Here is a 25,500-nt window from a genome sequence, read left to right as displayed (position 1 = left end):
GGAAGCAGCATGCCAAAGACCTTTTCTGGTGGGCAAGAAGAACAGGGGATTAGAAGGAAAACCAAGTGTCCAGGCTTACAGAGAGATAGGCCACAGATAGACCATAGCAGGAAGGGTCAGCAAAAGATGGCACCTCACACTTGCAGTTGGATACAAGGATTGAGGGAAAGGGAATTCTTAGTAACAGCTATGAAAACCTTGCATTCCCCCTACATTACTTCTGCATACCGCTGGTAGTAGATACCACCAGTTGAGAACTACAGATGTAGATAGTGAACAACACAGGAGACCCAGCAGAGCCATAAGAAACTCTATAGCAAAACTGCCAAGATACCAAACAAACCTCCCCCAGCTTCACCTGTAGAAAATGGTTGGCCAAGTAGGTGCAGAGCCACTGTAAGGCCATACCTCCTGCTTCTTGTACCAGAAGGATACCATGGTGAACAGTATCAAAAGCTGCAGAATAGTCCAACAAAGCCAATAAGGACATAGTCCCTGCATTATTCCTAGCAAAGGCCATCCACCAAAGGCAGTTTCTAACCTAAAGCCTGACCTGAAACTAGTTTTGGAATGGATACAAATAATCCCTCTCTCCCAGAACTGCCTGGAGTTGACATGCCACCGCCTCCTTAAGTCTCTTGCCCAGAAATGGAATACTGGCAACCAGCAGATGGTTGTCTAAGATACCTGGATTTAATTAAGGTTTCCTTCACCCCAAATGAGAAATCATGCTCTACTACAGGCGCTGGGATGGCCCCTTCAATATCCCTGCCCCACTCAAGGAATGGATTCACATTCTTGTCTAAGTAGAGTAATGGAATGATCTTGAATGGTACCCAGGCATGTGCTGGACCCTGTTAAGTCTGGACATACCCACTCATACAGTGCTGTACCCACGGTAGGACTGGATCAAGCTCCTTTATTGTGCCCAGTCAACTTAGATACAACCTCCCATGTCTAGGGTTGCCAGCTCTGGGTTGGGAAATACCTGGAGTTCTTGAGGGTACAACCTGGAGAGGGTGGAGTTTGGGGAGAGTAGGGAGCTCAGCAGGTTATAATTCCATAGAGTCCACCCTCCGAGGCAGCCAATTTCTCCAGGGGAACTGATCTGTGTCGTCTGGAGATCAGTTGAAATTGCAGAAGACCTCCAGGTGCCACTTGGAAGATGGCAATCCTATCCATGTCCTGAAGCTATATACTACCAGCCACCATACGGTAGAGGCAGAAGCTCATCACATACACTGTTTATCAGTTATGCTATTTCTCAGGGCTCTATTAGCTCACCTATGTTGTTCACTATCTACATGAAACTGCTGGGAGAGATCATCCAGTGTTACGGGGTTAGGCGTCACTATGGTGACACAGCTGTTTCTTTTCTTTCCATCCAGATGACATCAGGCAGTGAATGTCCTGGGTGCCCTAATAATGACATTGCAGAAGCATCTCTTTGTAACAGAATCCCTTAGTAGCACAAGTGGTTCTCTGGCCAAGTCCCCTGACTGACTGCATGGGGTGGTAGAAACAGCGTCTTGGCTTACTCTCACACATCTGTGGCAGAGGTGGTGACTGACATCCCCTCCTGGGTCCATGTCAAGGCCCTGCAGTGATAGCACAGCAGCTTCGCTTGGCTCTGGAAGGGATGACCATTCCTGCAGTAATAAAATACCTTGACGGCTTTTAGAGTGATCCAGCAACACAACACTTATGCTCTTATAAGACGTGTCTTTGGGACACTCTTGCGGGATTAAGAAATGTTGGCGCTTCTGTGAAGAAAGTATGAAATCAAGAAAATGAAGCTGAAGACAGGTCTCTTACTAAAGACTATTGACTAGATGATATGCACACATCAGATTGTCTGGCAGAGGTTAAAATGCAAAAAGTAAAGTGTTGACTAAGAAATAATTATAAACATCCTTTTAAAGAAATGTTGTTTTTTTAAAAAAATTAGTTGTTAGCTTGTCAAACAATGTAAGCAAAGAAAAAAAGCTGTGCAGAACTGCCTATCAAGCAGATTTCAACTGGGGTGGGGATCTAGTGATGAAAGGGAACATTCACATTAACTGATGGAACCACTGAACTGTTAACAGGGAGCTTTTGGATCCCCAGCTGGTAGACCAGGAGAAGAGCAAGTCTGATACATTCTGTGTTGGAGGCGGGAACGAGAGACTTATGCACACAACATGACGTTAATCTGACCATGTCAGGTCTGGAGGACTTTTTGTTCTGGCTGCTATTTTTCTTACCAATTTAAAAGAGGCTAAAACCCAAATGTATAAATTAAGAATTTTTAGAAATAAAGACTGTTTAAAACACGGACACAGAAAGTAAGTCTTCAGTGCTTTGAAGGTTACCAACAATGGAAAAAGACTATCCTGAATTTCTTCCTAATCGGAGAGGGTGGAAATGGGGACAAGGTAACCCCCACCCCCCCAATAATCTAAATGGCTGAGCTGTTATTTTGGTAAACATGAGTCAGGGAGTGTGCTTGGTCAAATTCTCTGTAAAGGTTACAAGACACAGCTGCACAATTCACAAGGGAGGACAAATGAGTACAGTAAACTCTGCTTACAACTGACACATTCCTCTGCCAAGCTTTTGTCATTAAAATTTAGAGGGATGGCGAAGTGACAAGGGCGTGCATGTCAAAAGGGAAAAAAAAAGAAATAAACTGAGGATTATTTAGAAAGTTCTGAAGTCGTTTTGAAGTTGGTTGGAGCTGCTTGTGTACACCAGGGCAGATCCAGTGTTTATTCCAATTCATTTTGTTGTCAGGAAACAGGGAGTATTTTATTAAAGGAAGCCCAGTGTCAAAGTCAACAGGGAAAACTTCACTTTGGCTGGCTGTGGTAGGTCCTGAACCTTGAGACCATAAAAGCAGCCATTACTCTGAACATTTCATCATTTTCGGGGGGAGTTTGTTTAACTAGCCTGCTCAGCAGGATATACTGTGGCTCAGGCAGTCCTTCTATTTTGATTCTGAGTGCCCTGGTTTCTCCTCTCACAGGACACACAGATCATCAGAAAGTACATTAATGTGCCATTCTGACAATAATTAGGAGACTATTTTTAAAGCGTGGGCTTTCGTTTACTGTAGCGGATACGACATTCTTGGCTTTTTAAAAAACCAGCTCGTCAGAATGACAGATAAGTAAGCAAAAAACCCAGTCCATCCTACGTTGACGTACATCCTGCCACTTGACTCGGCGGTGTTTGAAGCCTTCCTTCCGACTAAGAAGCCTTCTTCAAATTTAAGTGCCTCTCTAGCCAGCAGCAGAACCATTTAAGATGGAGGAAGGCTTCAAATGTTGCTGAGTGGGGTCTTGTGATACAGGCCAGTGTTTGGGTTCTTCCTTCACGTACCTCTCTCACTGCTACGATAATGGCGTTCAAAATCATGCTGACTTAAAAGGAAGTTCTTAGCCAACAAGGAAATTTAGCCTTCATAGCAGCTTTCAGGAACAGAAGAAGAACACAAGTTTCACTGAGCAGCATGGGAATCTGTTCCTAAATAGAAGGTATTAATAACCAACCCCTGCAGACAACTTGCATAATATTTGGAAATACCTTCAGTTGGATCCAGACTAATGTTCCATTAATGAAAGGGAAGGTAGAATTTCCCTTACCTGCTGTAGATGCCCGATTTGCCCTTCATGCCAGTCCCCCATGAATAGCATTGCGAGACTGAAGGGGGAGGCAGGAAAGTCCTGTTCTGCTGATGGAAGGCACTTCCGTCGGCAGAAAATTTAGTATGGATCGAAACCATTATTGTTAGGTTTACTGTGAGTAATTTGAGGACACTTTACAAGATCAGAGCCAATATGAAAATCTTACATATTTAAAAAGACTCTTATGCAAAAGACATTATTTTACATTAAATGCTAATTTTTAACTGGCAGAGGGAAGGGAAAGAAGCATCATTTGAGCAGTGCCCACCAATTTTGAGGGCTTGAGGAGAGGAGAAACTAGTGGAGGAAAAACCAGAAAGGTAGTGAAGTACGGAGGAAGGAAGAAAAGGAGAGAAGCTGCCAACAGGAGGAAGGAAAACCTGAAAACTGGCAGGAGGGGGAAGATAAAGATAGATTTGTTGATGGATTGGAGGAATAGAGGGAAACAGAGAACGGGAATAGGCTACAGAGGCTTGTTAGGGGGACAAAATTGGAAATAGTCATGGGGGGAGGGAAATGAGGCGCCCCCTTGAGTTCTTGCCCCTCCATTCCAGCATAGTTAATTATAGTTTGAGATGCTGACGAGAATAAGCAGCTTCATAACAAGGGAGATGCTTAACGTAAACTTGTTCTGGTTACACTGAAACTTTAAAGCTCTTTAATGAAGATAGCAGATGTTTTGCTGTCGAGTGGCTTCTAAGTTGCCTTTGCTGAAGCTTGACAACTGTGCTGGCATGATCATTTCCCCCATTTCAACAAACAGCGTCCCATGCAGCAATCCTGATCACACTACATAGCGAGTGTCAATACACCCCATGAGGCCAGAACAGCTATCCAAGTAGCTAACTTGTGATGTTGAATGAAAATAAACCATCCATCTTCTAAACTGAATGGGACCTGGAAATAATGATTTCTCTCTAGCCTCAAGAGCAGCCTGCTGGCGCAACCATGTGCAAGAGCAGTACTTACCCTTTTCTGCTCCTTGATATAGTCCATCAGCTCTTCCCTTGCTTGCCTCACAGCTTCTTCTACAGCTTCTTCACTTTTCTTTTGCTCCTCTATGATTGCTGCCTTTATAGTCTCCTATGGTATTTTAAAAAGACAATACTGGGGATTAATATTGCGTGCGCGCGCACACACAGATGCGTGTATATATATTCCTCCCCACAGAACATCTGCCTCACCAGAACATTCCTATGGACATCAGACTGCAAAATCTGCTCTCTGCTTCCTATACTGTTCAGAGATTTCTTTAAAGATCCTTTTAGATAGTAGATTTATTCTGTAGATTTATTCTCTAATGACATCTAATTTAGACTGTCCATGAAAACAAAACTACAGCTGCCTTGGGCAGGTTCCTGGAGAGGCAGCATATACTCTGTCTAAATAAATGAATAAATAAATAGCGCACACGGGGGGGGGGTATCTTTACGTGCATGAATACCTGAATTCTTTGATTTGTTGAGTCCCACTTAGTTAACTGAACCCACTTAACATACACACATCTGGAAACGTACACAGATTTGGACACCTGCTAATTGCCTTTTGAGGAAGACTTAGGAACCAGGATTTCCCAGTTGTGCTAGACGTTTTCAAAAACAACGTACAATAAATATGCTGTTGTGATGGAACAGTTTCTAAGAAGTCGGGGCCTAAAGCCAAGTCACCTGTGGGTTACAGAGGCCACAGTATTTCTCAACGTCCCCTGAAAAATAAACAAATACCTTTGTTTTGCAACACATGGTTATTACCTCATTACTAGCTTAAGAGCTGGGTATTGCTTTACAGCTGCATTATAATCTAGAGTTCTGATGTACTGGCAAGAAGTTCCACAATTAACTGTAATTGCAAATAATTTATAGGCATATCAAAATATGTAACAAGCAGCACCAAATATTCCTTTCCCCCCCAGGATCCGCTTCACTAACATTTGATTCAGATCAGTAGGTTGGGTTCAATGATCCATGGGCACAGAGACATGGATATTTCCCTTGTTTGTCTCCTCCCTGCAAAGTTGATTCCTAGAGTCATGGGACTCACATGGACTATACGTCATAAAGGTCCAGGGGAAAGGGGTCAAAATCCCCTTTCCTATGTCTTTCTCAGCAGCACTATACTAATGGAAGAGGGAGAGGAGGGCAATTTGTCTCCCACCCCCTTCCTCAGTGCAGACCCTGACCAGTACATATGGCTGTTTATTTGTTTACAGAATTTATATTATGCTTTTCTGCCCAATTAGGGACACCCAGGCGGCTAACAATTAAAACTGGGTGTGACTAAGTGAAAACGTTCACTGGATCCAACCCATTTTATGGAATATTTAGTGAACATGCATTACAATTTAATATCCAAAACTAAACAATTAGTATAGAAATGATGCAGCTTTTAACACTCAACATTCTCAGCATCGTTCTTTGTTGCCCCTTTTAATGATGTTGGGAGTAAATAAAATTTCCTCAAGTTATTGCATGCATCTTCCACAAAGCTTTATCCTAAATAGAACTGCACAGTCTCTGGCATCCACTAACGTACAGACGGGACTAACAATCTTCAATCATAAGCAAGTTCCAAATATTACAAAGATACATAAACTACAGTTAATTTAAGTTATAAGGACAGAGACAAGACACCAGGCATTTAACTGAATGACACAAGAGACACTCAAAGAATGCAAGCAATTACAAGTATTTGCAGCAGAATTAAGCAGATAATTGAGTCACGCAGGGGACCAGCCAGACCCTATGGTTTTATGAAACAAAAAATGATCTGATTCTTTTGAAAGGATCAGATAGAAGCAAGTTATTTCAAACACACAGTCATCAGTACTTGTTAATGGGGAAAAGAAATTTAATTACCAAATTACAGCTGAGTCAATGCACTTTGAAGTGTTGAGACATGGCTAACAGCTGCATGCAACGTACTTTTTAATGGCTTAGCAAAAATAAACCGATGTAATGGTAGGCATTTCTTTCCTACTCATTGCCAGTAAAGTAGTAACCCCCCCCCCCGACACTTTTAGAGACCATCAGGCTACAAAAGTCTTGCGACTGTTTTCAGGGCTGAATGGGGATTTGAATCCAGATTTTCCTGATCCTCGTTTGGCAGTCTCTCTAATAACACAATATGCAATAGATAAAAATGACAGAGAGAAGATTGTTGTAGCCTCTTTAATGACCATGAAATGGGAACTTTCCTAGTTAACCATATCTAGTTGTATTGCAGGCAGACCTCCTTTCACCTCACATTTTTATTCCATTCATAATTAGAGAACCACATACATTGCAGAGGCAGGGCACGCACAATGTCAATATGACTTTTGACAAGTCTAGCTGTTAGGGATAAGACCTTTCCAAGTTCAGCTATTTGAAAAAAAAATCAAACAAACCTTCACTCATGAAGTTATGGGTAGTATGAGACTGACGGTAAAGGATGACAGTCACTGGAGTCTCTTCTCCAAGTGCTTCCAACTTCAAAAGTTAAGTGGGTTACTCCCTGTGGTAATATCCTACCCTTGGAACTGGATGATGGATGATCCCTTGGTGTCATTCTTTCAGATAACAGGCAAAGTATGCCCTGTTGATAACTAAGTCTTTCACTTCTTATGAGTTTTGATTTTACTGATTTTTGTAAATTGCTGCTGCTTTTTAATGTCACTATGTCATAAATGAGAGCCAGTGGGCCATTGTACAGGACTGAGAAGATCCCTTCCAAAGTCAACATGAAGGCTGGAAGATTTTGATAGCCTCCTCCAAGCTCAGGAGAAAGGCGGGGGAGAGGTCTTCCCAGACGAAGAAAAACCTGTAATCCTAAGTAATTTAACTGCTTCCTCCATTAAGAACATAAGAGAAGACAATGTTGGATCAGGCCAATGGCCCATCCAGTCCAACACTCTGTCACACAGTGGCCAAAAATACCAGGTGCCATCAGGAGGTCCACCAGTGGGACCAGGACACTAGAAGCCCTCCCACTGTTCCCCCCCCCCCAAGTACCAAGAATACAGTGCATCACTTGCCCCAGATTGATAGTTCCTATCTATACCTTGTGGCTAATAGCCACTGATGGATCTCTGCTCCATAAGTTTATCTAATTCCCTCTTGAAACTGTCTATGCTTGTAGCCACCACCACCTCCTGTGGCAGGGAATTCCATGTGTTAATCACTCTTTGGGTGAAGAAGTACTTGGGTGAAGAAGTACTGTTCTAACCCGACCGCTCAGCAATTTCATGGAGTGCCCACAAATTCTTGTATTGTGAGAAAGGGAGAAAAGTTCTTCTTTCTTGACCTGCTCTATCCCATGCATAATCTTATAAACCTCGATCATGTCACCCCTCAGCCGTAATTTCTCCAAGCTAAAGTGCCCCAAGCACTTTAACCTTTCTTCATAGGGAAAGTGTTCCAACCCTTTTATCATTCTAGTTGCCCTTTTCTGCACTTTTTCCAATGCTATAATATCTTTTTTGAGGTATGGTGATCAGAACTGTACACAGTATTCCAAATGAGGTTGCACCATTGATTTATACAGGGGCATTATGATACTGGCTGGTTTGTTTTCAATTCCCTTCCTAATAATCCCCAACATAGCACTGGCCTTTTTAATTGCAGTCACACACTGTCTCAACATTTTCAATGAGTTATCTACTATGACTCCAAGATCTCTCTCTTGGTCAGCCTCTGCCAGTTCGGACCCCATCAACGTGTATTTATAGTTAGGATTTTTGGCTCCAATGTGCATCACTTTGCACTTGGCCACACTGAACCTCATTTGCCACGTTGACGCTCACTCACCCATCCTCGACAGATATATTTGGAGTGCCTCACAATCCTCCCTGGTTCTCACCATCCTGAACAACGTGTCATCCACAAATTTAGCCACTGTACTGCTTACTCCCAACTCCAAATAATTAATGAACAAGTTAAAAAGCATCAGACCGAGTACTGATCCCTGTGGTACCCCACTGATTACTACCCTCCACTGAGAAAATTTCCTATTTATACTCACTCTCTGTTTCCTATTAATTAGCCAGTTTTTGATTCACAAGAGGACTTGTCCTTTTATCCCGTGACTATTGAGCTTACTTAGGAGCCTTTGATGAGGAACTTTATCAAAAGCTTTCTGGAAGTCAAGGTAAACAACATCTATTGGGTCCCCCTTGTCTACGTGTTTGTTCACTCCCTCAAAGAACACTAACAGGTTAGTGAGACAAGATCTTCAGTCATAGGACCTCCTCTCTCTTCACCTCAACCTGACTCAGGTCTTTCAACACCCCTCCAGAAATCAGCGGTTGTGGAGTGGGCAAGCATTTCTCATCTTCCACAGTGAAGACAGAGGCAAAAAATGCATTCAGCTTCTCCACCATTTCCCTATCATCCTTCAGTACTTCTTTTACCCCTTGGTCATCCGTGGACCCCATTGCCTCCCTGGCTGGTTTCCTGCTTCTAATGTATTTGAAGAAAGTTTTATTGTTGGTCTTTATGTTTTTTTGTGATATGCTCCTTATATTCCCTTTTTGCCTGCCTGATCACAGACTTGCATTTTATTTGACACAGCCTGTATTCCCTTTTATCAACCTCATTGAGACTAGCTTTCCACTGCTTAAAGGAATCCTTCTTACCTTTACAGCTTCCATTACTTTGTTTGTCAACCATGCAGGCTTTTTTCTATACCTATTTGTGCCTTTTCTAACCTGCGGTATATATTTTTTCTGAGTTTCCAAGATTGTAGTTTTAAATAGTTTCCAAGCTTCCCCTATGGTTTGACCCTTTCTACTTTTCCTTTCAGTTTCATCCTCACATGTCCCCTCATACCATAGAAGTTACCCCTTTTGAAGTTAAAAGTGGTTGTGCCAGTCTTTTTGGGCAACTCCCTATATATACAAATGTTGAACTCAAAAACATTATGGCCACTGTTCCCAAGCGGTGCAATCACTTTTACATCTGTCACCAGGTCTTGGGCGTTACTTAGGACCAAATCCAGGATCGCCTCTCCCCTGGTAGGTTCTTTGGCCATCTGCTCCATAGCACAGTCATTGAGAGTGTCTAGAAACGCAATCTCTTCTTCCCGACTTGAACACATATTGATCCAATTGATGTGTGGGTAGTTAAAATCACCTATTACAACACAGTTATTTTGTGTAGCTGCTATCTTTAATTCATTCATCATTTCATAATCCTCCTCTATCTTTTGATCTGGTGGGTGATAAGCTCCCAGTGTTAAGCTTCCTTTTGGGCCCACTATTTCAACCCATAGCATTTCCAGGATTAGGAATTAGGGCAGTGTGTTCCCAAGCATGGCACAATGCATTTGTTGATTAGCTATATACTTATTTCCAAATGAGTGAAAATCATAGAGTGCCTTTGTTACTCAGAGCTGTAAGGATTTTAAAAATATATAACTTTCTTATTAGGTTTTAAAATTGAACACATTCCCTGAATATTTATCTCTCCAGTATCCATCCCTATATACAATGTATGTGTGTAAAGTGCTTGCAAGTCAGAACCTCGCAGGGTTTTCAAGGCGAGAGACGAACAGAGATGGTTTGTAGAACCTTAACACTGCTGAAAACTGGAGTTGTAAAAATTGAACACATCCCTTCAATGTCTAGTTTTCCATTACCCATGCTTATATACATTACTAGAACCTAAGTACTGCTAAAAATTTGGGCTGTGCAAGAAAACTGTTAACACAAATGTTATTGTGGGAGTAATGTAGCTATTGAGTCACGAGAAGAGTCGCCTACATTAAAATCTACTGAAAATGTTATGGCTATAACAAGATGAAGCTCTAACATTTCTGTCTTTATAAATATTTCAATTTTAATATCTAAACTTACTTTAGGAATTGCTGGGAATATGCCTTTTGCCTGGCCAACACATAATTTTCATGGCTCACAATATATATCAATACGAGTGTTTCTTAAATTTCCTTGCTTTAAATTTCCCTGAGATGTGTAGTTTTAAATGACACCATTCTGCTTATGGAGTGGCACCAATATGTTAGGAATTTGCCATTCTTTTGGTTGGATTTCCAAGCTTGGTAAGAACTCCTGTCCATGCACAGTCTCCTCCTTCCATTTATTTACATTATTCCCCGTCCCCTTTTGAGGCAACCATGAGCAAATCTGCACATTGAGACACTGGGCAATTTCTAAGCATGCTTTTGTGTTCGTTAATGCATCAGCATTCCTTTCTTGTCAATTGGGCTTCCTTCCAAGCCCATTATCCCAATCCCTTTCTTGTCATACATAACCCCCTGTGGCTATGGACAGAGATGCACATAGATATCAGAAAGCACAGCCAAGCAAGTAAAAGGCCCTGGGTTAGCATTCCAATACAGATGGGGCTACGCAGCCATATATTCATTTGTTGCACACTGCCAAGCACTGAGGCCTCTATGGAACAGCCAGAAAAAGAGTGGCAGAATGCATTCTAGGAAACTAAGAGAAAGGAGAGTTTTTGAGCATGTGTTCACACACATAAGAGAATCAATGTTTCAATATGAATCCTATCACCTGATTCCAGCTACTACAAGAGCTGTCAACTGGCTGTTCTTTTGCAGCCATTGTGAAGTTAGTACTACAGTCCAACAGATTTCCAATCCCCCTTAAGATACAAGGGTTCATCTAGTCTGGCAAACCGTTTCCAATACTGGCCAGCAAAATACCTGCAGGAAGACCCTAAGCAAGACTTGAGGATAACAATCTTCCCTGCATTTTGTTTCTCCCTCTACAAGTGGTATCCAGAGACTCAACACACACAGGTTCTATTTACTTATCATGGGTTGACAAACTGTTCCTACACCACTCAACACACACAGGTTCTATTTACTTATCATAGGTTGACAAACTGTTCCTACACCACTTATCCAAACACTGAACCCAGCCCAACAGTGCAGATTAAAAAAAAAAAATCCACCCCTTGGGGTCATGGGCAGACAAAGGGAATATTTCTTCAAACCTGGAGGGGAAACCCATAGTTCCAAGAAAAATCTTAAATTATATTCAAAAAGGGGAAAGAAAACTTCTAGAAAGTTGAAAATGCCAAGACATCCTTTTAAGAAATCAAGACAGAAGTTGCAGTGGCTGTAGAGTTAGGGAAGGAGGGAAAACAGAGATAGTGTGGGGAGAAGGACCAGTGGGGTGAGATCCCCTCCAGACTTCACGGGTCCTGCGGTTCTGATTTGATAATTAATGCATCCTCTTTATAAAGCTCAGGCCCATTGTATAGACTGGTTTTCTTTTTGATGGGCATCCAAATGCATGCTGCCCCCAGTTATTATGCATGACAAGTCGACTGAGACAGGAACTGCACTGGGCCTAGGAAGGAAGTTTGCTGAAAAGAGAGAAACATAAGAATTTAAATTCAAAAACTATGCACTGTTTCAGGGTACACAATTGCTTTTGCATATGGCTAATCTGAACAAAGGTGTGAAGAATTTGCAAGAAACTAGAAGTCCGTAGAAAAAGTAAATTAAGTGTGTGCCAGTTCTGAAATTACAGATATTCTCTATGATCAGTCAAAGACAGATGGAGTAAAACAACAGGCACAGCCAAGCTGCAGAAAAAAATTATGAAATGGAATGACAGAAATATGAGCCCCGTCTTAATTTCAAGCTGCTAACTACTGCACTGATATTACTGTAGTCAACTAGAGATCTACAACAACCTTATATACATAGTGGCCCCTGATTCTAATATACAGCTAAAACTTGGAGATATAGATGGCAAAAGGCAAAATGGTGAAGAATCAGAAACAAGGAATGAAATATACAAGATGAAAGTATTAGCCTAATCGTCTTATTTCTTAATGACATGTTGGGGAATTATGAATATAAAATGGCAATAAGCATATAGCGTGGATCATGACCTGTGTATACTGGAGTCAGAATTCCCAAGAACTCAGGTATAGACAGAGACTGGGTAGCTAAAATAACGATTTCTTTACTAAATATTCTCAAGCATACAAACAATAATCAAGCATTCACACACACAATACAGTACTAAGAAAGCAGAGGTGATAAATAGCTAATAGAGGGGTCAGTTATGGGGTTATACTATCTGTCCAGACATGTAGAGGTCCATGAAGAAGAGAGTTATGGCCCAGACTGAACGGTTTGGGGGTGGCATCAGGGCAGAGGCACACCCTCTGAGACCATGTGCCTGGAGTGATATAGACATTGGAAAACAATGTAGACCAACAGAAGGTCTTGAGGGGCTTGTCTCAGGTGAAGACAAAAGATTACCTGGGCCAATGATGAGTCCCAGGGGTGCATGACATCAGGATGGGCAAGGTCTAGATGTGACCAATGAGATTTCAGAGGGGCAGAGTCTGGATTAACAATAGAAGCCAGGTGTTGGATGACTATACTGGAACTAGCTGAATGGATTTTATGTCCATTGATGGTTCTGCCAAGGCAGTTGAATAGGTTCCCAGATACAGTAAAAAGATGGGAGATGGGTCCCTGATTAGCATCAGGAAGGATTGTTAATACTTTGAATGTTTGATTGGTTTAACTTGGTATCCTGAGGGATGGCGCAAGGAAGGACAAGTATAGAGACAAAGGTGGCAACAAGGGTTGCCTTGTTGCCACCTGAAAATGGAGACTGTTTCCAAAGCTATGGCTCTGTGTTTCAGAACCAGGAGTGTCTTCCTTGGCCTGAGTTTTGTGGGTCTCTGGTTCAGGTTAGAAAGTGGGGTGCCCCTGCTATTGGGGCTACCCGAGAGTAAAAACAGTGTCTCTGGACAATAAATTCTCTGCCCCCCCCAACTAAATTTTTAAGGGAAAATTTGCTCCAAACTAAATCTCTCAAAAATGTACAGTTCTAGAATAAGCCCAATATGACCTCTCATGTATCAAGCAGAGGAAGGCAAGGTACAAACACAGGAATCCGGCCCCACAGGAGGCAGCCTTATACTGAATCTGACCATCAGTCCATTAAAGTCAGTACTGTCTAGTCAGACTGGCAGTGGCTCTCCAGGGTCTCAGGTAGAGGTCTTTTACATTGCCGGTGACCTGATCCTTTTCACTGGAGATGCCAGGGACTGAGCCTGGGACCATCTACATGCCAAGCAGTTGCTCTGCCACTGAATCACAGCCCTACCTCACAATGCTGGTTATATAACACAACCATTTACAAGGGAGCAGTGGCCCTGGCCTCTTGGAATATTAACCTGTGCCCACCTTGGGCAGAGCTGATTTTGTATTCAAGTACTTTCCCCAGATTTCTTGGGTTGATCCACCCACTAAGTTTCTCAATCAAACAAATGTGCAAATGTACAAAACTATCATGTTTTCAAAGTAATATAGCAACACTATTATAGCTTGTAGATCATCTGCCTTCATCCAAAGTTTTTAGATTACTCTGGAAAGAATAAATAAATAAATAAAGGATATGGATGGGATTAGCCGCCCTGAGCCTGCTTCAGCAGGGAGGGAAAAGAGGACAGCTACCACCGAACGCCAAGAAGAACACCCCGCCAGAAACCGCCAATACTGAAGGAAGACCTAGAGTCCCGAGCCGACGATAAAGAACAACTCCAACCACCACCATAGGGGTGCTGGTAGGCTGTCCCACCCCCATATATACCTTGTGGCCCTAGTTAAGGAATAATGGTGACTAGCACCAACTTGTAAGCCGCTCAGAGACCCCTAGACAAGGGGTTCGAGCGGGATATAAAGTCGAATGATAAATAAATAAATAAATAAAATAAATAGTAACTATATCACACTCAAACTAAGCTGTGCTATATAGTACATTTACTCACAAAAGTCCAATCACATTTACCTGGAAGTCCCACTGAACTCAGAGGAGCTTAGTTTTAAGTAAACATGCATATGTCCAGACTGCAAACTCACATATTTTCCATTTTTTGAAAGGAGGTAAAAACATTGCTTCCAGGTTTAATGAAGTCTAGATTTTATATTTTATATTAAATAGGTGGAATGATAATTTTCCCCCCTTCAGCATAAACAAATAAAAATGTGGACCATAGTTATTTATTGCAGCTTTTATCCTTTTCAGATGATGGCCTAGAAATGCTCCTAGTTGAAAAGAACCAAGTTCAAGGAAGAATCCTCAAAGGCTTTAGTCTGACATTTGCTATATATATGACTTGGCCTGTGCATTAAAAGAGCCATGTCAAATATAAGCAAGATGCTAAAGATAGAACAAAAATAGTGGAACGCCGCCAGGACATCATCCTGCCTGCGCAGCATGCAACTTCCACACCAATGACATTTCAGCATGTGGTATAAAGATCATAGAGCCACTGAGGAAACACCAGCGCTTTGCTGTAATCAGAACTCTACTTTTGTTAGGAAGTCATGCTTCTTTCACTCATATTACATTCCAAAAAAGTGAGGCAGCTATGCAAAGAGGCCTTCCTTTGAATAAAATAGTTCTCCTTTTATAATGTGCGCTTATCCACCTGGATAACATATGTCTGAAATGGAAATCCAGGCATACCTTGCTCAAGGAAACAAACAGTCTTTTTTTGGATTTACTTATACCATACATCTGCTGCAGATACTGCTTTTTTAAAAAAAGCTCCAATATTCCCCTGGTGATCCAATATCATTAATCTCTGTCATTTTTATGTCTCCCCACAGAACAATATTTCCAATTTATTACGTTACTTGGCAAACAGAAGCACGGACACCTCAAGCCACCAAAACAGGAAATTTCATTACACAAGTCAGCTGATATATGTACCTTGGGGTTGCTGTATTGTATTAACAGCCTAGCACCCTGATTGTGAGCTCACTTCACTTTGAAATTCTACTGGTTTTGATTCGGCTTTCCTCCCCTGTGAGCATGCTTAACCTTAAGCCATTCGTACTTTTGTCCTCTAATATACAACAGGTCTTACACATCAAGAGAAGCTGGTGACCAGCCAACTCACTTCCCATACCACCTTCCAAGAGCTGCTGACTATGGTCCTATCCGCACTCTCCTTTTAATCCATGCTCACCACGGTGTCCTCCAAGTAATTCTGCACTAAAATCTAATTCAACCTTCTTTTTATTCTGGGTTTTCCCCCCATTCTGCATTACATTACCTCCCTTCAGTGGTCAGCCTGCTGTTGCCCCGAGTTATTTGGATGCTGTTTTGCCGTGGACTTAAATTGCCTTGACTTGAACACTGAGAAAATCTGGAGCAGCAGGCAAATGCGGAATGGTCTAATTCTCATTGAGGTGGTAAACCTATGACCGGCCCCTACCACTTCCAATTGTAGGTGATGGAATGGTCTTCCTTTAAAAAAAAAATAAATCTCTGTATGTATGTTTTTAAAGGTTTTTTTATTGTAACTTTTGTCCTGTTCTTATTGGGTGTATTTTATATGCTGTTAACTGCCCTGAGACTCATTCAGGGGAGAGGGAGTGGGATATAAATCTGATAGGTTAGTATATCAATATATAAATAAAATGATGAGGACAAGGAGACAGATTTTAGATTAGTGTTTTCTTGAACATGCACAGGGTGTTTTTTTAACCATCCCATAATATGAATCCTAAATACAGTACAGCACAGAAATAAGTGCTCCATCTCTGTGTGGATAGCAGGTCTAGATTCTACAGTTCCTGGGATACTCTGGATATCAGGTTGTGATTTTGCACTTCAGCCTAGGTAAAATACCCCAAACAGACACGTCACAAAATGTCCAATCCTCAGCTGTGCATCTGCACTTGATTTTCTTTACTTCAAACATATGACCAAACAAAGTCAAAGAAGAGATTTGCAATCTGGCATAAAATGTGGTTTAACTTCAAAGAAACTGCAACAAAAATGCTTTTAAAGAAAACCTGTTCAGGAAGATGTGCTCTATCTATGCTAAAATTCCCCATGAATCTCACACTAAGGAAGTCATCCCACCTCCTACAATGACCATTCCTCTCAACAGCTTTTTGACTCACTTCATTCTCATTATTTCAAAAGAGAAAGCATTAATTCAGGAGAAATGCATATTAAATGCTGTAACAGCAAGATTTGAGTCCAGTAGCACTTTAATGACCAACAAGATTTCCAGAGTATAAGCTTTTGAGTGTCAAAACTTTTTTTTTTTGGACTCTTGAAAGCTTCTACCCTGGAAATCTTGTTTGTCTTTTAAAGTACTACTAGACTGTAATTGTACTCTTCTACTGCAGATCCGACATGGCTATGAAATGGTTATGAACTCTCTAAAGAGCTATCCAGAAGAGTATATTACAGATTTTAAATATATATAACATTCTGAATTTAAATAATCCTGCAGCTTCAATTAACAGTACTAATCCTAATACTACTGCATTGTTTAGTGGCTGTGTTATGCTGCAGGATTGCTTTTAATGTTTTGTAATCCTCCTTGAGTCTGAGGCTGTGGTCACACATCTCTCATATATATTTGAGTTTTCGTGTCCCTCTTGCCTGAATGTTCCACACGCCCCCACAGCCTTTGGCTCCCTGCTGTGTCAGTCACCAGGGGTCTCTACCCATTGGTGGCTGTGTTGCCTGAGTCCCGCCCTTCCCTTTCATCTCCATAAGGACCATAAGGAAGGCCAAGCGCCGAAGAATAGATGCTTTCGAATTATGGTGCTGGAGAAGACTCTTGAGAGTCCCTTGGACTGCAAGGAGATTAAATCAGTCAGTCCTAAAAGAAATCAACCCTGACTATTCCCTGGAAGGCCAGATACTGAAGCTGAAGCTCAAATACTTTGGCCACCAAATGAGAAGGGAGCACTCACTGGAGAAGACCCTGATGCTGGGAAAGATTGAAGGTAAAAGAAGAAGGGGTTAGACAGTGTTATTGGTGCAACAAACAGGAAATTAAGCAGACTCCAGAGGATGACGGAAGACAGGAGGGCCTGGCATGATGCGGTCCATGGGGTCGCGAAGAGTCGAACTCGACTGTGTGACTGAACAACAACAACATTAAGTATTAAAACAATGTGGTGTTGAGAGTTTTATGAATACCATGGACTGCCAAAAAGATTTCCACTTATTTAAGTGGGCTCTAGACCAACTCAAGCCTGAACTCTCCCTAGAAGCTAAAATGACTAAACTGAGGCTATCATAGTTTGGTCACTTAATGAGAAGACCAGAGTCACTGGAAAAGACAATCATGCTAGGAAAAGGTGAAGGCAGCAGGAAAAGAGGAAGAACCGACATGAGATGGATGGACTCAAACAAGGAACCCAAGGCCCTCAGTTTGCATGATCTGACAATAGGACATTTTGGAGGACGTTCATTCATAGTGTCCCCATAAGTGGAAGCGACCTTATGGCACTTAATTTAGCAGGAATAATAATCCCAAACAGGGCTGGTTCCAAGTTTTGGAGGGGCTATGGCAAGGTAGTGATATCCCTACCAAGCAGGATTCCTCTAAAGAGAGAACTGAAAGGTGCCAGTCTCAATGGCTCAGCCCTAAAGGAGCCAAAAAAGGAAATGAGAGATGGGGTGGCCACCCCCAGTTGAACACTGGTGTTCCATTGCTCAGCTTCTTGCTAGTGAAATGAGCAAGTGGCATCAGCAACCAGGAGCAGGGGCTTCTCATGCCCGAGTGGTCTCCCGGTCCAGTAGCTTCCCTCTGGCAGAGCAGCAGCGGAGAAAAAGGAAGGGGCCATGAACTGCCGCCACAAAAATCCAGCCACCAGTCATCATCCCTGTTAGATTGCAAGCAGGGAGAAGTAAATGGCTAATTAGAAATGAATGGTAAAGTATTGTGAATTAAGCTCTCCGCCATTTGCATTTGAGGACAAACTGACCTTTTTATAGAAATATGGAGCTACCTTTTACCACTGGAGCTACTTTTTACCATCTTTACCCAGCATTATCCACTCCAAGGGGCAGACACTCCAGTCTCAAGTAGAGCTCTTTCAGCATCCTTTAACTTGATCTTTTGTGTACAAAGTATATACTCTACCACGAAGCTACGGTCCCACCCCCTTAATGGAACAGAGATATGACAGAGAAGGATAACAAAGGCCAATACCTGCTCTCCTCTCTGTGTGGTCTGTGAAAGAGGACGGTGATATTTTATTGAGAATTTCAGCTGCCCTTGCCCCCTTGACAACTCTTCTTAACCCATGGTAGTTCATTTTGTTTGGTTGTTCCCTGGAATCCAGATTTTAAAGGATAGTTTACTGCATCCTGCACTTTATGTTTGGTTGTCACTGTGTTTGTGAAGTTCAGTTTTTTCATCCAGCTGCCTCTTTGTTTCATTAGCCTGGATATCAAGAGCATTTTTAAATAGTCACGACTGCACTGCTAGAGCCTTTGTTGATGTGTTTAAGTGCCTTTTTTATGTTTCTCCACATGCTGCCAACAAACTATGTATTCTTATGAACCTTTTTTTATATTGGTGGTATTTTGCTTTGAGAAGACATTAAATAAAACTTTTTTTAAAAAGGCCAATACCCTAATCTGGCAATATTTCTCAAGTGTGGGATCTCCAATGCACACATGGGATATTCCCATCTGGAATGGCTTAAACACTCATTTTAAAGAGTGTTGGTAATGTGTTATGTTCCTATGTGTGTATTAGTTGGGTTTCCCCCACTAAAGGGAATAAGGAATTCCTAAGAGAGTAAATCTCGCGATCAGAGCGCATGTAAGTCGCATGCTGTATTACAGAAACCGTATCAGAAAATAAACACATGGGTAACTTTGTCACTTAACAAGTATCTGATTCACGACATAGCTGAAGCAGTCAATATGATACAGAATGGAAGATCTGTATTCACTTACCATAAAGCTTCCTTTCTCGGTGGTCCAGGAGTGGGATAGTTCTTACTCTTGGGAATAGGCTCCTGGCATCATTGCTGCATGCAAGGCTCAGGGATTGAATCCACCCAAAGGTGTTGTAGCATATTCTCTGTGGGGAGCTGCTACGTCAGCAGCTTGCAGATCATTTCCCATCCTTGGAGACGGTAGGTACGGTAGTCATCTGGAAATCTGTGCACTCTATAGAATAGAGTGCTATAGAGAAGCTGACCTTGGCTGTGGCGGCTTTTCACTGGGGTGTGCTGCAGCACACTCTATAAACCAGAAGCTGGATTTCCCATCCTGGGGCACACTGCTATTTTATGTCCCAAGAGTAAGGACTGCCCCACTCCCAGGACCACCAGAGAATGGAAGATTTGTATTCACTTACCGTGAAGCTTCCTTTCTCAGTGGTCCAGGAGCTCCCAGGGGACAGGACCCTCCCCTTCCTGGATTGATCTGAGGAAACTGACCCTGTTCCAGAGGAGGAGCTTATTCCCAGGAGTAAGGACTGCCGCACTCCCAGGACCACCGGAGAATGTATGTGGCCAATCAACAGGAAGGTAAAATGAACAAACCTGACTACTTTGTTTGTGCTCTTGCATTGCATCCTCAACTGCTTGAGCGATCTTTTCACGATCTTTGCTTCGCTCCTTTTGCCAGTGTTCCTTTTCTTCTGCGTGAAGCTTTTCCATATTTTCCCTTTCTTCTTTCACTGCTATCAGAATGGCAGCCTGCACGTTTTCTTTTTCAATCTTTACAGCAAATATGAGCGACAAAATTGAAAGCAGATAACAGCCGTTAATGCCATTTACAGCCAAACTGCATACATACTTACTCAGACATAAGGCCCACTCTGGCACAGAACTGCAGCTTTACTACCTTTAGTTAAGACCCACTGGATGCAATGTGTCCCAGTGGTTTTTAGTTCACCAGTTTAAAATTGATACTGGTTGAAAAGGCCGGCATCTCGGAAGGCTTCAGGTGGACTTTAAACTACCTACTATCCCACCAGAAGCAGTCGATGTCAAATTAATTGGATGGGACAAAAACAAAGAGAGCGGAAGTCTAGTCTGCTGACTTCTAGGCAGAACAATACCAAGTAGATCCAAGACAATATGGATGCTATTAAAAAGATAACCATTCCTTACAGTTTGCAACAGCTATTAATTTTCCACGATGGAGACTTGCTTGTAAAAAGCAGGCCTCTCCCTCTGAATTGTTTCAACGTGTCCTGAACGGCTTTGGCTTGAGCCAACCTGTCCTACACATGGGCCGACACAGGCTGGATTAAACTTTCTGTTGTCATGTTAAAAAAAAAAAATGGTTGCGAGAAGAGGCCCTCCGTTTTATTTTCAGCTGTTTCTGAAAACAGAGTTGTTTTGTTGGTGTTATTTTTCAATAACGTACTTGTCGAGCCAGAGTTAAATTACTTGCCACCCAAGCCTTCTTGGCCTTTGTGCCATGATGTCAGCTTTCAATGCCAGCTAAAATTACTGGAGGGATAAATTAAAAACATAAACTTTTAACTGCTGTTTTCTTGCTCAATCTAGCATTTACTTTGCAGTTCTTATTGTATCCCTCATATTTTTTTATATAACTGCAAGTTGCCTTAGGTACCGAGGTTTTCTCTGCAGAAAAAGGATCAAACAGTAACTTCTGCTGGCTATCTATAGAGCATATTCTGTTTTTGAAGAGATTATGGTATAATTTTTCATGGGCTAAAAACCACTTTAGCAGATCATGAAACATTACCTTTATTTGACAACTATGCCCACCACACACAAATAGGGTTACCAGCTTCCAGGTGGGGCCTGGAGATCTCCCATAATTACAACTGATCTAGACAATAACTTCACCAAGAACGGAGCATGGTGGAAAATTTTAGCTTCTGGCACAATGGGGGCGGGGATAAGGTTTTTATGAGCAGTCCTAAATTTCAGTGCTTTTCCAGGTGTCCTTTAAAATGGCTCATCTTTCAAATCACCTTACTCCTACACTAAAAATCAGAAGCAACAATAACCAACACAGCCATAACAAACAGCTTTAAACTGGACTTCAGCTAGAGGTACCTTTGCAGCTGCGCCCAAAGCTTCCCCATTTCTTTGCCTTTCATCTGCCATACACTTTTCCAGAATTTCCTGCAAATACAAATGAAAATAAAACAGACTAAAGAGTGGGAAGATATGGTCCCAAACTCTCAGTAAGTTTGAGTCTACTGGCACCCGTAAACCAACAAAGTTTTATTCTGGGTATAAGCTTTTGTGTGCGTGCTAAAGAAGTGTGCATGCACACAAAAGCTTATACCCTAAATACAACTTTATTGGTCTTATTAAAGGTGACTGGACTAAAACTTTGTTCTGCTGCTTCAGATCAACACGGCTGCCCACCTAAATCTATCTCAGTAAGTTTTAAGATTCTTAGCCCCTTTCTGTGATTTTTTTTTACACAGCTATTAAAGTTAAAGCAGGACATAACTAACTGAGGCAAATCCTTCTAGGGAACCTTAACTAGCAAGCAGAGAGAAAAATAAAATATTTTTGAACAGGGTGCTGCTGTAATCAGGTGAGGCAAACATTAGGCAGGGACAAACTTAGTCTCATTAACTTGGGTGTTTTTTTGGTTGCCTCTGTCAGTTAGGAAGAATACCACGTACACCAGAAAACCCCAGATTTTATTCTACCGAGTGCTCATATTCTTATGGTTCAATTTTTCCACTTTTGCCATTTCCATAAGCTAATGTCTCAGACATAGCATTTCCCTCTTCTCCCAATTAACACCTCGTTCACTATTACAGGCTGTAAAAAAAGTTCTTTCTTCTGAGCAACTGGAGAAACTCGTCTCCTTCTGATACCCTCTGCCATCAATAATCTAAGGGCTCAGACATCATACAAAGTACCTTATATTCCTGCGACTGCTGCATCAAGGATTCTTCTATTTTTTCCTTTAATGCTTCACGCTCCTTGTTCAGAATATCAAGCAGCCTTTGATGCTGGGAAAGAAGACAATCACATAGATATGGTTGGCTACATGAAGACATTACTGAAAACGAGAGCTTGTAAGCACCTAGTTGTATTCCTGTTCATCTGACTGAAAGCATGAATCTGGTTCTCTCTTCAGTGAGAACAGCAGCAACAGGTAGCTTATATGTTGCATGGATTATGCTGATTAATTACCATTTATCCTGCATCCCCAAATCTACCATAAGAACCATAAATTGAACCAAGGTAACTGGTCGTGCAAATTCTGAAAATTCTCTGGTAATATTACTAGGTACTTAGTATGTGACTTCTGAAAAGATAGCTTTCCCCCCACTTTTCACCATGCATCAATATGTGCAGTTACTGTGTATGAAGGAACTGGAAGACCGTTGTCAACTCCTTGGCTGCCACATTCTAGCAGTAACTGAAGGGAACTGAATTCTTCCCATCTCTCTTTTTTACTACTATTTCTCGGTATCTGTCAGACACAAACTATATATGAGAGCAACAGCCATGTCATTTATGTATACACATGGGGTGGGTCTAATTTCTTTTAAAGGTGCAAGGGGCAGCAAACTTGAATCCAGCCTCCACCTTGTCTGCCTGTATCTGAAAGTCTCCCGTTATATTAGGGATGTATGAACCTGCAAAACAGCCAGCACTTTTAAGATACATCAATGTTCACTGCTGTTCTACTGAATTTTAGCTGATCATTTTATGCTTTTCATTTTTAGCATCTACCAATTCTCAAAGTGACTGGAATGCCGTTTGAAAAAGGGAGGGTACATTACTAGAGGAGCATCTCCTAAAACCTGCATATAAAAAAAAAAATCAAGAAGCTTTGAGTCCTTGGAATGAGAAGGGAATTTGAAGAGCAGGGATCAAACGGTGAATGTTTGCTGACTGCAAAAGGATTCTAAAAGAACACTGAGGTCACTATTCCCCGTATCAAAGGGAAAGTAAACTTAAAAGAAATAAAACAAACCTGAAGGAACTTTAATTGTTGTGGAAAAATAAGAACAGGCCTCATAGATTTAGGTGCATTACATATTTATGTAACTATTTATACCACACTTTTTCTCCTTAACAAAGGCCCAAAACAGCCTATTGGTGAAGCAACGTATTATAAATTTCATAAGTAAGTCCCCACAACAACATTGTGAGGTAATTAGGCTGAGAAAGAGTGACTGGCCCAAGGTCATCCAGCCAGCTTCCATGGAAGAGTGGGGATTCAAACCCAGGTCTCCCAGATCCTAGCCAGACCCTCTAACCACTAATGCCATCGCAACTGATGAAGACATGTCTATCACTGCTCGCTTGAGTGGCTTGATCTTGAGAACCAAATAATGTCTAGAGTAGCTCTGGAATACAAGGAGGATTGCAGCAGCAACTTCTGTGATGAGGAAAGAAAGCTCTTACCATTTTTCTGGCCATGAAAATAGCTGCTGTGATTTTCCAATTTGTGCCTATTTTAGGAATTATTTTTGCACACACACAAATATTTTAAAGAGTACAGTCTGCACGAACTCTCGGTACATAAAAGAACAGGATACTTTAAGACAGGGATAGGCCATCTGGGTGCCAGAAAAATGCAACATTTGGCCTCTCAAGTTGTCAATGTAAAGGCAGAAGGCTATGGAGACAAGAGTTGTACCTGCCAGGTAACACCAGCCACTGCCAGGGACTAAGTAAAATGGTCTGAAATGTACTGCCAATTCAGCATGGGTGCTGGGCTTGCCAGCCGCTGTTCTAACTGCATGACAATTACTGTGTCCTTTGGTGCAAAAAGGAACCCAGGAAAAGAAGAATGGTTTACGTTGCTCAGCTCACACTCTGAGAAGCTAACTGAGCAGATTTCGTTTAAGAGCAGGATTTGTTCACAAATAGGGAGCAAGGCCTGAACACGCGACATCAAAACCATTCCGTAAAATGGTTTTGCCAGAGCTGTCCGCAACTCTCCCAAGAAGTTTTCTCATGGTTGATCTCTAAAGGAGGACCTCCTCTCTGAACCACATTAAAAAAGCTAAACATCTTTAGGGAGAAATTAAAGGAAGGGTTTATGTAAAACATTTTGGGAAATGGTTTGGTATGTAGAGACAGGAAACATTTGCTAAAATAATTTCAGCCAGTTACTGAAGAATATGTGTATGCATGGGCGGGGGAAGAGACACAACCTAACTTTGTTTGGAAAAAAGATTTGGAAAAGTGTTCCCTAAAACTGTTTTCAACACTGACTTGAGCTTGAAAAATTTCATGACTGTCGTAAAATGCAAACCAGATACTATATTCCTATTGAAGACTTACAAAATTTATCTGTACAAGCTTTTGTGAGTCAGGCAAATTAGACCAGCAAAGAGACACACTGCATTGTACTGCAGCCTCTCAGTTCTCCTGTTTGTGCCTCTCTTTGTGGGTATATGTACCTACCAACTGAATGTCAGGCTTAATGCATCTGATGAAGGAGGCTCTGGCTCATGAAAATGTATGCTAATATGTGCATTAGTATTTAAAACAAATTAATATGTAATATTTAATTAGTATATATGCTAATTAATGTTTAAAATGTTAGATTCTCTTGTTTTGGCTGCAGCTCTCTAACATGATTACTCCTCTAGTATACTGCTGTTATCTCACTGAGTATCAGCAAAGCATTTACATGTAAAATTGCTCATTTTTAATATTATTTCACCTTGCCCTTTGGATAACTCTCACATGTGTGCATGGTACCAACAGGCAACCTGTGATAGGGCAGCTCATACTAAATGTGGCGGTTCTGCTCAGGAAAATTCAGAATTCTTTGTTGCTTTCTGTCACACTAAAAAAAGGGGAGGGGAGGTTTAAGAAACAGAAAGAGAGAATGGTAGTCCAAATATATTTCTGAACATATTCTTTACCAAGCATAAGTGTTTAGACCAAATGCAGATTTATTTATTAATTTTGATTTATATCCCGCCTTGCCTGCACCAGGATGAATGTGTTTCTTTTTCGAACAAAAGGAGATTAGAACACAGTATAGTAAACTGAGTCCAGACAGAGTCCCTTGTTCAAAGAAATGGCTGGAAATGCTTACACAGGGCTGCCAGACACGAGATTGCAAAATATAGCCAGTGGGGTTTAGCCA

At 41.6% G+C, this 25,500-nt stretch overlaps 1 protein-coding gene across 1 annotated transcript in view; it reads right to left on the bottom strand.

The window, feature by feature from the left end:
* The window catches only part of LOC107114528 (coiled-coil domain-containing protein 91-like), a 57,383-nt gene that overhangs the window by 14,744 nt on the left and 17,139 nt on the right, over window positions 1-25,500 (bottom strand). Inside the window, exons 3-6 of the mRNA XM_015416049.1 lie at window positions 22,298-22,390; window positions 21,471-21,539; window positions 19,977-20,153; window positions 4,635-4,748 (exon numbers count right to left, since the gene is read on the bottom strand). Coding sequence (XP_015271535.1) covers window positions 4,635-4,748; window positions 19,977-20,153; window positions 21,471-21,539; window positions 22,298-22,390 — 453 coding nt within the window. The remainder of the gene's footprint in view (window positions 1-4,634; window positions 4,749-19,976; window positions 20,154-21,470; window positions 21,540-22,297; window positions 22,391-25,500) is intronic.

This window comes from Gekko japonicus, unplaced genomic scaffold, assembly GCF_001447785.1.
Source record: "Gekko japonicus isolate JY-2015 unplaced genomic scaffold, Gekko_japonicus_V1.1 scaffold2479, whole genome shotgun sequence".
In the NCBI taxonomy this organism is placed as follows: domain Eukaryota; kingdom Metazoa; phylum Chordata; class Lepidosauria; order Squamata; family Gekkonidae; genus Gekko; species Gekko japonicus.
Note: the sequence above shows the minus strand (reverse complement) of the source record. Positions and strands in the feature narration are given on the sequence as shown.